The sequence below is a fragment of the Hippocampus guttulatus genome, chromosome 5 (genome assembly GCF_054856545.1).
Source record: "Hippocampus guttulatus isolate MCC_2025c chromosome 5, RoL_Hgut_1.0, whole genome shotgun sequence".
In the NCBI taxonomy this organism is placed as follows: domain Eukaryota; kingdom Metazoa; phylum Chordata; class Actinopteri; order Syngnathiformes; family Syngnathidae; genus Hippocampus; species Hippocampus guttulatus.
This window is the reverse complement of record NC_141265.1, coordinates 4,111,772-4,129,538: the sequence shown is the minus strand read 5'-3', so window position 1 is coordinate 4,129,538 and position 17,767 is coordinate 4,111,772. Positions and strand designations below refer to the sequence as shown.

The window sequence follows — 17,767 nt, the reverse complement described above, 5'->3', positions numbered from 1 at the left end:
GGACATTTTTTCCTGGTGGTTGAATGAACGCCACAAAATGAAAACACAAGAAACAAAATGTCAGCCCTGCTTTAATTTGGGCCAATCCTCAAGCGTATTTACTGAAGCGCCGGTGACGCTGGTGCCCAATCACCACAGAGTGCCCGGAACACAATTTCCGTACTCTTGGCCAATGACTGCGGAGAAAAGGCGGGATTCGGGTAATTTGCTCAGGTTGTGGTTGGCTGTTTTTCTCAGCTTCCTGTCACCAGAGGATGATCCTTCTAACGGAAGCTTCATATTTCAATGAGAAAATAGTGAAATTCGAGACCGAGACGGAACATTTACTTTTGGTAAGTGTTTTGTGAATCTACAGCATGTCATCGATCTCCTACTTGCGGGGAAATTATGTTTTAATATATTTTTATTCTCGTTATGGGTGACGTTTTCCTAGTCATGAGACACTGACTAAGGAGGAGAAGGCGGGTTGAGTGATGACTAATAACAAAAAGCTGTCGGCATTTAAAGTATCTTACCGCTTTCATATTTGAAATCGGCATGTTTGTCGTAATTTCGTTTAACAATGAACCCCGTTTAATTATGCTTTTGAGTGGTTCGTTTTTTCTCCCGAGTTGTCGTCCTGCTCGAGATCCATAGCTCGTCCGCATGATGTGCATTCAATTCGGTTTCTATCGTCATCTTCACCGTGCTGATGTGCTGCCAGAGTAAAGTACCAATAGTTTTGCAGCCGAATATCCATTGCTATGAGCACACCTCTTGAACAAGAGTATCTTCTTTTGTAGCTCATTTTAATGTATGATGTGTAACTGGTGTTGGGGGTGTTGAATTCAAACCAGAAATTGAAATGAAAATTTCTCATGCGGTGAATATTGAGAACATGTTCTCTCCCCAAGATAAAGTGGGAAAGAAAAAAAACGGATGCCGCTTAATACATCACAGGATATAATGTCACATTTAATCTCCAGATAACATGGCAATATGACCTCCCACACCCGTGGTGACAAGTATAAGGCATGTGAGCTCAAAACCTTTACCAACTTTCTGCATATGTACACACAATTATGGATTTGTGGGACAATTCTCATCTCTGCCAACACAAATAGCAAGCTTGATTCCGTTTTTAGTAGATGGTCAAAATTGCTGAGCACTTTCTGCCACTTCTCGATTGTGGTGACACCCTAAAAACGGGTGTAGTGAACAACAAATGCCCTGCATTCTTTTAGTGAAGACTTTGTGGGTCCACAAAAGCAGGAATACAATAAAATGCGATGCATCTTTACTTTCACTCCAGCTGCAGCTCTCACAATGCTCTTTCCAGAAAATTGAACATAAAATACCAATAATACAATGGAACACATAGCATAAAAGATTGAGATTTGTGCAATCATAAACTGCCTTTATCCGCAAAGAATGTCATGTGAGTTGGTGGTTGGTGGGTGGAGGTTTATTTGTGGAAACTAGGAATGATCAGTATGTTAGTGAGGGTTTTTTTTTTTTTGTCTGTAGTGTCATTATTTTCATGATTTTCCCAAGTAGCTGGTGATGCAGAGTTGGCTGAATGTGGTGTTTTGTGTCACATGAAGGGTTTAGGACAAAACAATCATGATTCTTTTGTTCCGTCACTTCTTTCACATCCTTTTTCTAAGTAATTATACCTTCATATCATAATATTTTATGTTTGTGATCCTAACCAGTATGTTGTGGGACATCAGGGTAAAGGATCTTTTGTCCCAGTGCCTTCGGAGGCATGGGCACCTATTCAGCACATTACCGGTACTCATACATTCTTTTACTGATTTACTCACCCATCATGACAGAACAGTTTTCACAACTATTGTGTTGAAAGTATAAGCCCCCCTTAAACCTGTTGACCTTGCCACACTTCAGGTTTCAAACATATTTTTTTTGGGGTGGGGGGATAAGAATTCGGACCAAGTGAGACACAGTAATGAAGTGAAATGAATTTTATTAGACTTTTTTTTTTTTTTACAAACAAAAACCTGAAATGTAGGATATGGGAAATGATTCACCTCCTTTTATCTCCAAATTGACTCCAGAGGTTCCCTTATGATTTCTGAATGAACCAATGTTGACCTAAAAGAATGATGATGATAAATCAAGTCACAGTAATCCAGTCACAGTATAAAAGCACCTGCTCTGTGATGGTCTCACAGGTCTGTTAAAAAATATATTAGGGGATAGAAAGCATCACAAAGTCCAAGAAATACACGAGGCAGGTGCAGAATAAAGTTGTGGAGAAGTTTAAAGTAGGATTAGGATGCACATTTTTTGCAATCTCAGGGAACACAATTCAATCAATCATATTGAAATGGAGTGAGTATCACACCCAAAGTGCAAACCTACCAAGACCTGGCGTGCCACGGCCTAAAGCTAAACCTTTAACACCGATCAGAGATGCAGCCAAGGGTTCCATGACCACTCTGAGTGAACTGCAAAGGTCCACAGCTCAGGTGGGGGGAATGAAAAGTATATTTGGGGGTTTGAGGGGAAAAAAAAATCATGGGGTTCTCTTTTTTTTTTTCAATAAAGGTACACAAGTATCAAACTGCACATGCATTGCATAATTTTGAGGGTTCATCAGTCATCACCTTGATGTCATTATGTCAATTTTCATTTTCGTGTACATGTGTAAACACGCAAATTGATATGACAACACTTTCTCGTTTAACCTTCGCGATTTTTTTATCTTATATTTTGTAGCATTCAGTCAAGATGATCCACAGTCTCTTCCTGGTCAACTCCTCAGGAGACATTTTCCTGGAGAAGCACTGGAAGAGTGTGGTGAGCCGTTCTGTGTGCGACTACTTCTTTGAGGCCCAGGAACGTGCCAGTGAGCCAGAGAATGTCCCGCCTGTGATCCCCACTCCTCACCACTACCTTATCAATGTTCTAAGACATCGCATATATTTTGTGGCGGTCATACAGAGTGAGGTGCCGCCACTCTTTGTGATTGAGTTTCTGCACAGAGTCGTCGACACATTTCAGGTTCTCGTTGTGTCTTCTCTTTGCCTTTGATGAATTTCTCGTACTGAAGTTCTGTTGTTGTGTTTGACACTGCAAACGTTGTAACCATTAATGTGTGTTGTTTTTAACAGGACTACTTTGGTGTCTGCACAGAGGCTGCCATCAAGGACAATGTGGTCGTGGTCTATGAACTACTAGAGGAGATGTTGGACAACGGCTTTCCCCTGGCCACAGAGTCTAACATCCTCAAAGAGCTTATCAAGCCTCCCACCATTCTCCGCACAATGGTCAACACTATCACAGGTACAATGTGTAGGATTATCTCCAACAATTTTGGTTGGGTGCGGGTTTGGGGTATCTTGGGGAGAAAAGCTTAGTCGGAATTACAGTACTGTGCTTAAATCATTTTCAGTGTCATATTTGTGTCAAAGATGCTCTAAATCAACAGCAATGGTAACACCATCATGTTTTATGTTTTTGTAATAGTTAACACACACAAAGTTTCAAGGTCCCTCTTAAGTGACTCAAATTCATAGGATGAGAGTCCTTTCCTATTGAAGTTATAACATTTTGTAAGCTCACTGCAAGTTATAAAGTAGTCATGGTGCTCATAGATTTGCTCAACAATGTAGGTTTCATTTTGTTTCATTGTTTTTTAAGTTTTTAATGTCCATTCTGGAGCTGAAGAACTTTCCACTGGTCAATATTGTTTTGTGTAACCTGGTCCACTTTGATACAGGGCTCCAAACATTTATTTTTATTATTTTTATTTTTTTAACTGGGAACACAGTGACTGCTAACCTGAAACTTTAGGGGCGCGAGAAGCAAGTTTAGGCGTTCACGCTGATGAATGGACAGGAGCCTGGATGAGAATTTGGTCAACAGCAAAAAATACTGAAGTGAATTATAAGGGGAAAAAAATGAAATCTGCAAATTTCCTGGTTAGGCAGATGCGGGTCGATGAAAAATGTACATGTGCCGCCTCAAATTTTAGGAGCAAAAGGGCACCATTTTGGGGCAGTCTGGAGCCCTGATTTGATCAAATTAGTGTACGTAATTTCATTCATCAACAAATAATGCACATCAACGATCAACAATGACCCTTTATACATCGGTCTGAGTAACAAACTAATCTTGTTTGACCAATTCCCAGGCAGCACCAATGTGGGTGAACAGCTCCCTACTGGCCAGTTGTCAGTGGTACCATGGCGACGCACTGGCGTCAAATACACCAACAATGAAGCCTATTTCGATGTGGTGGAGGAGATAGACGCCATCATTGATAAATCAGGTAATGCTCTGAGGTCGCTCATGGCTCCTCTACGCAACCTGTTTGTCATGAAATATAATTGTTTTTCCCCCCCATCAGGTTCCACAATAACGGCGGAAATCCAGGGAGTCATCGATGCCTGCGTCAAACTGACTGGCATGCCTGACCTCACACTGTCATTTATGGTAAGTGGTGTAAAACTGACTCAATAAGTGAAATGGCTTGAGACAGATTTGATGGAAACATATACTAGCAGAATATAACGGTGCTATGTATACATTTAAGTTGGTGGTTTCCGATGATAATAATAATAATAATAATAATAATACATTACTGGCTTACAAGGTTCCAAACCGCACACAATTAACTAATTTGTGCACCGGCATAAAAAAATATGTTGTTAGGTCGCACAAGAGGGCACGCCTAGTTGCCGTCGTACAGTTTTACATTTATGGCGCAGTGTTAAGTGTTTTTATACAAAATTTTACTGTAATGATGACTTCATTACTAGAGATACACGACGGGGTGTTTAACTTGCGTACCTATTTGGCTTATTTTGCGGCCACAGGAACAGAACTATGTCATAAATACCGCGGAACTTCACTATATACAGAATACAAGTGGAGGAAGTACTGTAAATAACTTGAACCGGGTTGGAAACATGCTAGCCAGGTACAGCATTGTCTGACCTCTCCTCACAATGTCCACTTTAATATGAAAAATCCGCCTTGGAAATGAATTTTTTCTCATGTCCGACTAAAAAAAAAATTTTCAGGACAATATTTCTTGCCAGAAACTAGTATCGATAGTATAGTTAGTTTTTTTTTTTTAATGCCGCTGATGAATTAAAAATGTTCGGGCATCCGTTTTAAGAACAATTATCTGTCAGTTGTCAGGAGTATTGAACATTTGCATTCACACCCACATCCACACCGTCACTGAGCCAATCCCACGCTGCGGCGCAAACAAGTCAGGCGAGTGTACAAAGACACCATTAGCGACTCACTTTATTTAATGTATTTTATTTAATTAATTTACTTGGGATGTAAAAATAATTCATTTGGGATTTTCTGAAATTACTTCACACTTGACCTTCAAGTCGTAAATGTAGGTCATTGCTCGGCCTTCAAATAGGGTTTTACGGGCCCTGATGGCAGGCCACTGGGTTTATACGGGTCATGAGTCATATTAATGGCAAAACAAGTTTTGCAACAATCTTACTATCTATCTGAACAGAGTAGCCAATCAAATATGGTCTAAATATGCTTCATTAGAGGAATGTCAGTCATTGCATATGGTGACCAGCGGAGTCTTGTGGAGGTTTCCCTTATTTAAATCAATGGGAGTGAAGACTCAGCCCAAATCAGGCCAACTAATAATATTTAATATTAGTATTCTTTTGTACTTGTTTCCTTCTGTGCCACTTCCTTTTGGGGTTATTTGCATACATTCTGGGCATCTGCACATGGTTTCATGTGTTCTGTGAATCTAAACATAGCCTTCTGTATCACTTGAAATAAGATAAGATAAGAAAACCTTTATTAGTCTCACAATGGAGAAATTCCCGATTCACAGCAGCAAAGTTATGAAAGAAGTAGAACAACAAAATATAGGAGCTGCTGGAAAGGCAGCCACTCACGCGGCGCCATTTTGAAGTCAAAATAACAAAAATAACACAACACAATACATAGGACACAGACAGTCGTGCAATCTTCACCACTTTTCTGCAAATGTATATGGAAACAGATGGATGGATTGGATATTGGCATTAAATCCGAATTGGGCACTTGGACTTGCAGGCTATTAATCGCGCCTCAAAAGGGAGACGAGTGGAAGGAAACGTTTTCGACCGATGAGCTCGATGTTAGTTATTAGGTCTAAAAAGCCTCCAATAGACCATATCCCACTGAGAAGCGAACATTTGGGATTGCGAAGGTGGCAGATAGAATCTTTTGTAACGGTTTATTCACGTTCGCCAGCAGTTTTTCTTACGACAAGAAAAAAACATGAAAACGTTCCTTTCTTCTATGTTGTCTCAGAATCCTCGGCTGCTGGATGATGTCAGTTTTCATCCATGTGTTCGGTTCAAGCGCTGGGAGGCTGAGCGGATCCTCTCCTTCATCCCTCCCGATGGAAACTTCCGGCTACTTTCCTATCATGTCAGCTCTCAGAAGTTGGTGTTTTGATACTCTCTGTTCATATCACAAAGTAGTTGCGAGACCTCAAGTACGGTGGTCCTTGATTTATGGTCTTCCCATCATATAGCGTTTCACGGTTACGAATGGCACGTAGTGAACACGTTTGCCAGTGGAGTAAATAATAATAATAATAATAATAGATTTTGTTTATAAGCGCCTTTCAAGACACCCAAGGACACTTTACAATAACAAAAAACACAAAACAATACGGGTTGAGCAGCGGCAGCCAAAACGCGCCAGCGTTCACTCAACCCGAAAGTCAGAAAGAAACAAGGGAGGGAGAGGGGGAGAAAAAAAACCCCACGCTCAAACTACCGGTACCCTCAAATGTATGTTGTCACGGGGCACATGATGACATACTCAGTTACTGCCGTGCTTACTGGTTTTTATTTGGTTGTCTTATGTTTACGGCCTCAAAGAGTTTTCCAATCAAGTATTTCCTGTAATTATGACTTTGCGATTGCATTATGCTCCTTTCACATACAAATGTGGGTTACATACCAAACACATCAAATGAGTGGCTTCATGTTTTTGCCTTTTTAGCCTGGTGGCAATTCCAGTGTACGTCAAGCACAACATTACTTTCCGTGAAGGAAGCTCGCAGGGGCGATTCGACTTGACACTTGGCCCCAAGCAGACCATGGGCAAGGCTGTGGAGTCGGTCCTAGTCAGCAGTCAGCTTCCTCGGGGAGTTCTCAACGCCAATCTTAACCCCTCCCAGGGAACATACACCTTTGACCCAGTCACAAAGGTATGAACCGTAACTATCACTATGTAGTGTACTCTTGTATGGAAAGGGATAGCTGAGACCGTATATCAATGCTTACCATTCGTGTTGCTACATGGACATTCGGGTGTGTGTTTTGGTCAGTTGTTGACCTGGGATGTTGGCAAGATCAACCCCCAGAAGCTTCCCAGCTTGAAAGGGACCATGAGTCTGCAGGCGGGGGCCTCCAAGCCTGATGAGAACCCTACCATCAACATCCAGTTCAAAATCCAACAGATGGCCATCTCAGGTTCACTCACACAAACACACACATACAAATGCACACGCATGCCACACAACATGGACATATTCCCTCGGTGTGCAATGAACACAATTTCAGTTTACGCCTCCACTTAAGAATGCGGCCTTTTTGTCACAAAGCTTCCTCAGCTGACACCCTCCTGATTCGAAATGTTTGGACTGCTGCATAGCATCCACTGGGTGGCGCTAAAATAATTATTCATTTTAAATGATTTGTACATCATTACATCCATTTTAATACAAACGATTGCTCTGCAAACCCTGTTTATTAGATTTTATGTGTATTTAAACCTGACTGAAACTCATTAACATATTTTGTTTCGGTTTCTCCATTTGTAACTGCCATGAAAATGAGCCAGTTGACCACAGTGCCATGAAAAAGCATATATTGGTCGACAGCAATTTTTTTTACTTACTCTTAATTTTTCTCTAACACATCAGGTATCTGAGAGAATTTTCTTTATTTGTTTTTAAGTTTGACCTGCAATAGCTTGCGCAACCCAGATTTTTACCATGCGTTGTAATTTATAGCCATGACGTTTCCGAAAAATAATCCACCTATTGCGGAACCTAAGCCTTAATTCATAAATACAACAATATATAGTTTTTATTTATGTCATATGTTGTTGTTATTATTATTAAAAACCTCATTTGCTGGAGAAAAAAAATGGGGGCAGATTCAGGTTTAGAGCAAAAAAATGTCATCTGTCATTAAAATAAATAGTAAGTTTGACTCCTTCCCAAGTTCTTTCTTTTTTTCCCCTTTTTTCTTCTTTATTTCCCTCACAGTTTCCCCACTTTAAAGATGAACATCATCCAACAAATGTAAATATCACACAGAGAACCCGAGTAAAAATAAGATGCCGTTTTTAAATGGGGATTGTATTCATTAAATGGAAAAAAAACATTCAAAGCTACCTATGATCAAATAGTCCCCCACCCTTTTTAAATCATGAATTAATGAGTTCATTTTCACTGAGCACACCCAAGTCTGTCTACCGTCAAACAAGAAATCACTCAAATCAAACCTGTCTGCCATAATGAAGTTGGCCAAAGGTTCTCATAAATCTGTAACACAATGCCATGAGGCAGAGATATTCAACAACAGATGAAAATAAAGTACCGTATTGGCCCGAATATAAGACGATGTTTTTTTGCATTGAAATAAGACTGAAAAAGTGCGTCCCTCTGTCTTGGAACGACGCCCATTTTTGGGACTGGGACGGAAAGGGCAAGAATTTTTCTTTTAAAAAGGACGGACGAAGCAAGGACGGAAGTGGGTTTTTGTCTGTACTTTAATCGCCGCTAACTGGGTTAAGTGTGTGGTGTAGCGAGGCAAAATAGCAAGGCCAGAGTGTGACCAAATACTGTATTTTATTAATAGGTTATTAACAGCACAACCTTTTCCATCTCAACTGTATTTCTATCGCAACACTGCCACCTAGTGTACACTCAGAATTTAATTAAGTACCTACGGTCACCCATATCACTAACAATCAATCCAGCCGGTGAAAAAAGCTGGCTGTGTTACATGTCAATCACAGCAGCTCTTCAACCGAGTGTGGCGTGGTCAAAATCCGCACCTGAACCCAATTGAAATGCTGAGACGTGACTTAAAACGGATATTCATGCATGAAAACCCTCCAGTGTTACTGAATTTCAACAAATCTGCTGAGATGAGTCGGAATTTCTCGACAGAGGTGTGAAAGACTCATTGCCAATTATAGAAAATGCAGGCATTACTGCTGAGAGTGGCCCAACGAGTTATTTAATTTCAGCAGCAATTGTCTTTTTTTTTCTCTCTCTCACTCCCCCCCCCACACACACACACAAACAAATCACTATTTAAAACCTGCATTTCATGTTTACTGGAGTTATCTTTTGTCTGATTTTTCTGCTTATGGGAAGCCAAAAACGATGGACAGATTTTTGATGCTCCTATTTGTTTGATAATCTTGAATATTAAAGTGAGGAAACTGCAAAAATTAAAAAAAAGAATTTGAGAATGGGACGGTTACTGTCTCATGGCACTGTATGTCTTGCTAAGATTTTTGTACTATATCGACACGTCATGTTCATGAAAGTATATGCTTCTGTTTGAACAGGGCTGAAGGTGAACCGCTTGGACATGTACGGGGAGAAGTATAAACCTTTCAAAGGCATCAAGTACATGACCAAGGCTGGCAAATTCCAGGTCCGGACATAAGAACACCACTTCTGCTCTAAATGGACCAAACATCCTTGGAATGTGAGGAGGGTTATGATGTGATTTTTTTTTTTTTTTTTTTGTGGGGGGGGGGGGGGGTTCTTTTTGTGTGTGGAGGTGCACGTTTACGTACATTACAGGATTTAACCCCAAAATTTGAGGACTCATTGTAGCAACAATTTACCAAGAAGTCATCAAATGCTTGAACCCAGTGGAAACAACCTAAGCTTTTGTAAATATCCAAGCTGATCCAAATACTAATAATGTACTCCTATAACCGAATATTTCTTGATCATTTCAGTCATTCCAAGCTACCAGAGCAATGGTGGTTTAGGTGCTGTTAAATCCAGATGAAAGTAACTCAAATTTTATGATCCCTTACAATTTATAAATAATTACTGAATGCATCGTTTTATTTGTTTCCCTGGAATCCTGGCTGCTACTGTCTTGCTATACCGTTTTGTTTCCTGTATTTATATATCATCCTCCCCCGTTCAGCTTATGTGCTTTGCTTTGTAATTTTTATTTGTTTTCGCTAGAATATACACTGGCATAAGAGTATACAATAAGCTGTTCACAGTCAAGCACTTTCACTTCTGCTGGAGCAAAATTGAATGAAGTTGGTGCGATGTCACCGTCTCCTGTCTAGAACACTCTTTCCACCGTGGTGTTTCTGCAATATTATAAAGTATACATTCGCTTTTTTTATTCTCAGGTCCTGCAGAGATGCATGAGGGCACGTGCACACTGTTTCAATGTATCACTTTTAAATAATTTAAGTTAACCGGACGGTAGATACAATTGTTTGGTCATCTGTACAATATTTTCCTCCTCTCAAAAAAGAACAGGATGATTCAATAATTGACTTATTAAATATGTACTCGGTCCCCCTGAATATGCGCTCAAACACATTAGTTTAACAATTTGTGTTGTAGTACCTACCCATATTTATTTGTAATCTTCCTGAGAACAACACAGTGCTCAATATAAATGAGTCAATCCACATATTTGTTGAGTTTCTTGAGAAAATGTGTTTTCAGTGGCATGCGTTCTACAAAATACTCCCTCAAACTTGGGCTTATTTGTATATTAAAAAACGAAAAAGAGAGACAAAAAAGTCAGGGGGAGGGAGGTCACGGGTAAAAGTTCCCTATTGACAGGATTGTAAAAATGGGAACTAGTTGGAGATGCTCGTGTGCTTACTGGCCATCCAGAACCCCAGGTGAAGTGCAGCAGAACCATTTGCGTGCCTCTCACTCTATCATCTCTTTTTGCATGCCTCTATGTGTGTGATCTGCTTCTTTGTGTGGTTTGCATCACACAGTAACATTGGAATGCATGTTTATTTTCCCCGAGCAAAAATGTTTACTTACTGATTAAAGTTCAGAAAAGCGAAATGTTACATTTAAAAATATTATTCACAAAAATTAAACCGTAGGCGAGTCTAATCGTCTTCAGCATTGTATAAATTGTTCTTGGATTCAATTATAAATGGACACAAAATGGATTTTGAAAAGGGCCCGTTCATTTATATCGAGCACTGTCATCGCGCCTCATTGTCACCATGGTAACTGAGACGAAACCGGTTCACCATCAGTGATGGCGCTATACCGGCGCTAGGGGGTGCTGTACCCCGTCAGAAATCTGCGTGGCCCTAATTAAGTCCTTCAAGCATTTGATTTGATCGTCTAAAATAGACGCATTTTCGAAATTCTTTTCTCAGCCCCGTTATGTATTGGTCAAGCACCCCTTCAGCCCCGGGAGAGAAAAAATCCTGGAGCCGTGCCTGTCGACCATCATATTATGTTTCAGTGCTCGAAGCAGCTTGTGATTGCTGTTTGAATTGTGGAAAAAAAACAAAAGAAAAACGACCGGTATTCTGTGGTGGGTTGGACTACAAGAACAAATAGAAGGCTCACGTTTTTTGCCTGCCTTTTGTTTGTGTTCCAAAGTTGTGGTATTAAAGATTTGATCTGCAACTTTCCCTCTGGTATTTCTCGTCGTAAACTTTTGGAATCACTATGTCTGTCTCTCAAACCCCAAAACACATGGCTTTTAATAGTTTATGTAATTTAATGACATCAGTGGGCATGCACGTTACTTTTGAAAAATCACACATTTACTACACTTTTTTTCCACAAATAATACCATCATGAAACGACCATATTTTTTAAAGCCCTCTTTTCTATTTTAAGGGATGGCTAATTATCCTGACTCTCTTTTGTTTTTTAATAGATTGCAGTCGGGCTGCCTGAAATTTGTCAAACGCAGGAGCCGCTACTTCACCTCCGCTAGCAGCAGCAATAGTCCCGCAGAAATAACACTAATGGCGCAACAGGCAAAGTACAAATCAAAACTAAGTGGCATTCATGTGCAATCTCCTAACTTGATAATGTTACAGTGGCTTACAATTTTATGAATGTTTCATAATAGTGTACCTCTTAGGAATAAAACTAACATCTCATTTTTTTGAGAACACTTCACCCTATTACACTTCTGTATTTTAATGTTGGCCATTAAGATTTTACTTGGAGAGGTAAGCATTTTTGAGGGGTCTTTGCTTTATAAATGTTTGTGCACCTTGATAAATATAACACAAGCCAGTTACATATTGATTAATCTCATAATTACCTGAAGATTAAAAAAAGGCCGTTTTATAATCGGGAATATATTATATGGTTTAGCAGGGTCACGTTGAGAGGTTCCCCAATATTCCACCCCCCAACCTCCCTAAAAAAGCCAATCCTCTTACATATTTAAATATATATATACACTGCTGACTGACATGACAGCGATCACATCTCGTCCTCCCTCATCTGGATGAACTCCAGCCCATAATTTACTGATGACTTCAAGCCTGCTAAAGATGACCCCTCTCCCTCCCTGGACGTCCCCCCACGCCCTCCCAGTGGTTCACTTGGCGACTTATTTTTTTCCCCCTCGTTTGTCACCTCGGTGTCGACTATTTCCAAGTTTTTGACGAGCGTTTACACGCACGTTTTGACCCCGAAACCTACTTTAACTTCTCCTTGACTTACTTTTTTTGCTCGAGTTCTTGTATTTTTTCCTCATTCCGGAAAGCTGCAAGTGAAATTTCTACAAACACAATTACGCTGTTCTTCACGCCAGGTAATTATTATTTCATTTATGTAGTAAATGTGCTGTTGAGCATGTTTTTTATCCTCGGGCTACATCCACGTGAGTGACACGTGATATGGTATTTACGTTTTTTGTCATTTCCCATCCACAGAAATGTTGAAGGTTGTAAAGTAATGTTTAATCCTCTGTTTTTAAATTTACGTTATGACGAGTAATACGATGCAATGTCGAAGAATACCCTTAATTGATTTGGCCCATTTACCTTGGGCACGTGCGCGTTTTAGTATCTCAATGTGTGCGAATTCACACCCGCTGAAAGTGCCCATTTTGTCACAAAGAGCAATTAGCCCACACGTAACACTAATGGGTGTGTATTGCGAATGCTAATGCGAGGAGATAACAGGGACTATCTTAATGTAACTCGAAGGGCACTGTTATTGATATCTGATTGCTTTGATAGGGCACGTGTCACCCGGGGGTAAATTCTGCCACGTGAACACGACCTTGCTCCAAATTAATGTTTGGACACCTAACTGGCTGACTGGTGGTGCAGCGCCTTAAATTGAGTTTTAGGGTCTTTTTGTACTTGTTGGTTTAATATAACAAATGTTACCAGAATGGATGATGTTTCATCCTCCATCTCGAGCTGTCTTCACTAAGTCCCTATTTTCTTCATGTTGTTACATACTGTAGCTCCCATCTCACTTTTTTTTTTTTTTTTTTTTTTGTGAAAAAGGGTTTTGTTAAGTCAAAAAGAAAGTTTACGAGCTCATTCTCTAATGATGCCATATTACAGCATTGTTACTTTTCTGCCACAAACTACCTTCTCGGCTGGCTATGTCTGCAGAACCCCCCCCCCCCCCCCCCCGTGTTAAACGGGGGGTTTAACACGGGGGAATCATCGGTCCTGTTTTCACTCGCTCGCACACTTCTCCAAATAAGACCCAAAGTGTGCTTGCTTCAAGCTTCTTTTGCTCACTCTCACCTCAGGCTTGGTACAAAACCGACACATGAAACAAAACCATTTGTTTTGTCTCACTAAAATCTGCTACCTTATGGCCATCATATAATGCAAAAAACCCCAAACAAACCCCAAAACACTTTCGCCAGCTAGCAGCAATATAGCATACGTCACTGTAATTATGTACCTGTCATCAACTGCGACTGTAACACACATATGGAGCAGCAACACAGACAGACAGAGCATTAACCTACATTTTACAGCACATTGTGTTACTACACTGATGGCGCGCAACTCCAAATTAACACTTGCCAATATACTGTAAAAATAAAATATGTAAAATAAAATATGATATTTTTCCATAGGTGGTCATTAGGATGGGTTGCTGGAAAGATGCCACTTGGCTTCCCGTCCACTTAAATGTACCATTGAGCATGGCATCAACCACCCAATCACCAACTGCTTAAGTCAAAACAACAAGCAGCCCTCTTTGTAACTTAACGTTAAATATTAGTTACGTTGCATTCATGTAGCGTTTTAAAGAGCAAACAAGATAAAGACATCAATGGATCCCACTTAGCGCCAGTTTAGCCAGGCAAGACCTGAGCCAAGATTTGAACCCCAAACTTTGAAACTATGAGGGAAAAGTGCTATTCAGTTGGGGTTTGCATGTTCTCCCCGGGCTGGCGTGGGTTTTCTCCGGGTACTCCGGTTTCCTCCCACATTCCAAAAACATGCATGGCAGGCTGATTGAACACTCTAAATTGTCCCTAGGTGTGAGTGCGAGTGTTGATGGTTGTCCGTTTGTGTGTGCCCTGCGATTGGCTGGCAACCAGTTCAGGGTGTCCCCCGCCTACTGCCCGAAGACGTTTGGGATAGGCTCCAGCACCCTTATGTGGATAAAGCGGATTGGAAAATTGATGGATGCGGGGGATAGTTTTAGGTTTAAATTTTACATGTTAATTTTATATGTAAATTACAACGCTATCTGGGTCAGTATGTGAAAAATAGGCCCCAAATAGTTGAATAAACCTTTACCAGACACTTCATTAAATACATCTTGATAGTATGAGCTTGAGCCTCCTTGGACAACTTTGAACTGTCCTTGAGTCATATTGCACACGAGAATCATCAAATCAAAGATTTTGGTTCATATTGATACAAATGTGCCCTATGATTTGGATGGCAACCAGTCCAAATTGTACTCCGCTTCTCACTTGTCAGCTGGGATAGGCTCCAGCTCACCCGTGAGCCCCCAAGAATCGCCTGTTGCAATTGTATATATGCAGTCGGTGCGGATTTGAAGGCTGCATATCGATGATGCAAACATCTGGTTCCACATGGCCATTCAAGTAGATTGAACACTTCCTTAAATAAGTTGAAGGTGATCCGAGCTTGACCGCTTGTGCATTATCCTGCGTCATAAAGGGACGGACAAGGTCATCAATACAAATTTGAGGTTTTTACCTTCTACTCTAAATACTGGAACGTGTGACCGTGAGACAAAGAGGAGAGTGTGCAGCATCGGCACATCATCCCCCCCCCCTCCATTCTTTCAAGTGGGGGACTTAGGCTATTGTCCATGAGGGGTTTGTGGTTAAACATAGCAGCTTCCCAAAGAATATATGTAGAACCTCTAGAACAATTGGGCTAAGAAAGCAGTATGTCTGAATACACACTTTAAGGTAAGTTGTCTTTATTGTCATTTAATGTTGTAACTCGCTTGTGCTGTACTGAAGGAGATCGTTTCAGATATGCCCGAACTAGCTTGTCTTCCACTGAGTTCCACGTTGGTAGAAACTGATTATATTCGTGCAGTTATCCAGATTTATCAAAGTGTCGCTGAGTAACGCCAAGTGTTTGTGAAATGTCCGGTGTGCAAAAAAAGTGCAAAATAGTATTCTACAGCAATTTTTTAAAGTTTTCTTCACTGTTGTTTCCCTTATATCTTTTTCTAGGCTGGTCCAGGCATAAGCATGCATCCACAAGTTTTTCTGCCCAAACTCTGGTGGACCACCAACCATTCCTCCGGGTAGCAAGAAAACATTCCACAGGTTCATCTGGATGACCTGTAACCTTTATATGACAAACACACATATTTTAAAATGAAACCACGTGGAGCATTTTGAAATTGGCTGTTTTTGATCCATTTTTTTCCAAAGCGAAGCAGTGTTAAAATCCTACAAAATCCTGACACAGTGTCAGAAATAATGCCAAAGCCGAGGGCAGCATCCGATAGTCCACCTTCTCAGGATGTCAACGCTTTTTTCAGCAACGAAGTTCCTAACCATCCTGCTAATAGAAAATCATTAGCCAAGACGTCCCCGCTGAGCATCTACATCGAGAGTGAGCATCACCAAGCGGGCCTCTTCTCCCTGTCTCCCACTGACACCCAATTGGATGCCACTTTCGACCCCCAAAAGAAGAGGAGGAAGAAATGTGGCACCTGCGCTCCGTGCCTTCGCAAAGAGAACTGCGGTACCTGTGTTAACTGCCTGAACCGCAAGACGGGCAAGCAGATCTGCAAGCTGCGCAAATGTGAAGAGCTGAAAAAAAGACGGGACACTTGGGAGGTGAGTAGGCACCTAAAACACCGTTTCTTTTCCAAATAGCAGAACAGATTGGATGTTTGGTGCATTTGATGTTATGGCATGATTTATGAGTGTCAAAAGATGGGAGAATGGAGTGTTGAGGGATCCCTTCCGGATTCTCAGGCTACGTTCACCCTGCACAGCATGATGCTCATTTTGGATTGTTTGCTATATCCGATCTTTTAATTTTGTTCGCATCGTGGCTTCTTATATGAACAGAATGTGTCTGTGAAGTGACATTACAGTCACATGGCGGGACTATGGAAGTCAATATGGCCCCCCGCGTGGAGGTCTCAATGCCGGGGCACTTTGTGTTTGAATTGACCTGCGATTATGATCAACATCACAACTGAACATAGCCCCGCTACTCTTAATTACAAATGTCTTATTATGTCATCCTTTGAAAATCGGTGGCTCGCTACCCACACTTCCTTTTCCAGTACATATTATATTAGGCAGCTCCTTTCTGTCCGTCTAATTCACTCAACTGCGGGTTTAACTTTTCCATTCAATGCAAATCCACATGTCACTTCAAAAACTAGATCTAAAAAGTGTTTCTACCAATTTTAACTTCGATATGTGATTAAAAACCTGGGTTGACAGTATGTTTTCACAATGTATGTTATGCTGTAATAGTTCTAGCCACCTATTCTGAGTCCATTTTCTTAACAGCTCCAATTACCAGGGTCCTGTGAATAGAGAGTGTGTGTGTGTGTGTGTGTGTGTGTGTGTGTGTGTGTGTGTGTGTGTGTGTGTGTGTGTGTGTGTGTGTGTGTGTGTGTGTGTGTGTGTGCATGGTTGAGGAGCTGTGCAGGCAACCGCACAGGAGAATTCCTGTATTTGCCTCTGCTTTGTCCTTTGACCTCCTAGGCTTCAACTGAGGGTGGGGGTTAACCTTAGGCTATTTTGTGTTTGTATGTGTGTGTGTACGTGTGTGTGTGTGTGGGTGGGTGAAGAAAGAGTGCACATTTACAAGTGTGCAGTGCGCGCGCGTGGCTAAATGTGTTTGTATGTGCATCGGGGTTTGAAACGGCGGGGGATGGGTTTCCAAGTCAAGAGGGAGGAAGATGCAACCAACAGTCAGCAGTTGGGGAGAACAGGAAAAACTTGACCAGGCCACTCAACTCATGATATAAAAACGGATGCTGACAGCCAAACAAATGAGTCATATTTTTAATCAGTTTACATTGCAAGATCATCATAAGCTGTGATGAAACATTGAGAATGTTTTATTATTTACATTGCAATAAATAGAAGTTAAAGGTTGAGAGGTTGTGTGTCTAAAATACACGCATGAAGAATTGAGATCAATATTCAACACAAATTGATGTGGCAAGTTCATCTGGAAAAGTTTACTTCTCTGATTGAAAAAAAAAGAAGAAAAAAAAGCAAGATCACTATTTGCTGAAATAGTCATCAACATAATTAAT

The 17,767-nt window shown here is 40.8% G+C and overlaps 1 protein-coding gene across 2 annotated transcripts; it reads left to right on the top strand.

Annotated features, from left to right (window-relative positions):
* Nucleotides 1-248: 248 nt before the first annotated feature.
* On the top strand, nucleotides 249-11,669 carry ap3m2 (adaptor related protein complex 3 subunit mu 2). Of its 2 annotated transcripts, none has more exons than XM_086111940.1 (9): nucleotides 249-332; nucleotides 2,722-2,802; nucleotides 3,117-3,288; nucleotides 4,139-4,276; nucleotides 4,355-4,440; nucleotides 6,295-6,428; nucleotides 6,997-7,204; nucleotides 7,325-7,469; nucleotides 9,586-11,669. In XM_086111940.1, exons 1-9 carry the CDS (start codon nucleotides 255-257, stop codon nucleotides 9,684-9,686), a joined length of 1,143 nt encoding a protein of 380 aa, XP_085968066.1. In that variant the 5' UTR covers nucleotides 249-254; the 3' UTR covers nucleotides 9,687-11,669. The 2 variants fall into 2 exon arrangements, with proteins under 2 accessions (XP_085968066.1, XP_085968065.1); XM_086111939.1 differs by having other exon boundaries at nucleotides 2,722-3,006.
* The last annotated feature ends 6,098 nt before the right edge of the window (nucleotides 11,670-17,767 follow it).

Coding starts and splice junctions, on each gene's coding strand:
- ap3m2 (XM_086111939.1), top strand. CDS start 255: ATGATCCTTCTAACGGAAGCTTCATATTTCAATGAGAAAATAGTGAAA. Junction 3,289..4,138: donor AATGGTCAACACTATCACAG/GTACAATGTGTA, acceptor ACCAATTCCCAG/GCAGCACCAATGTGGGTGAA. Junction 4,441..6,294: donor ACCTCACACTGTCATTTATG/GTAAGTGGTGTA, acceptor ATGTTGTCTCAG/AATCCTCGGCTGCTGGATGA.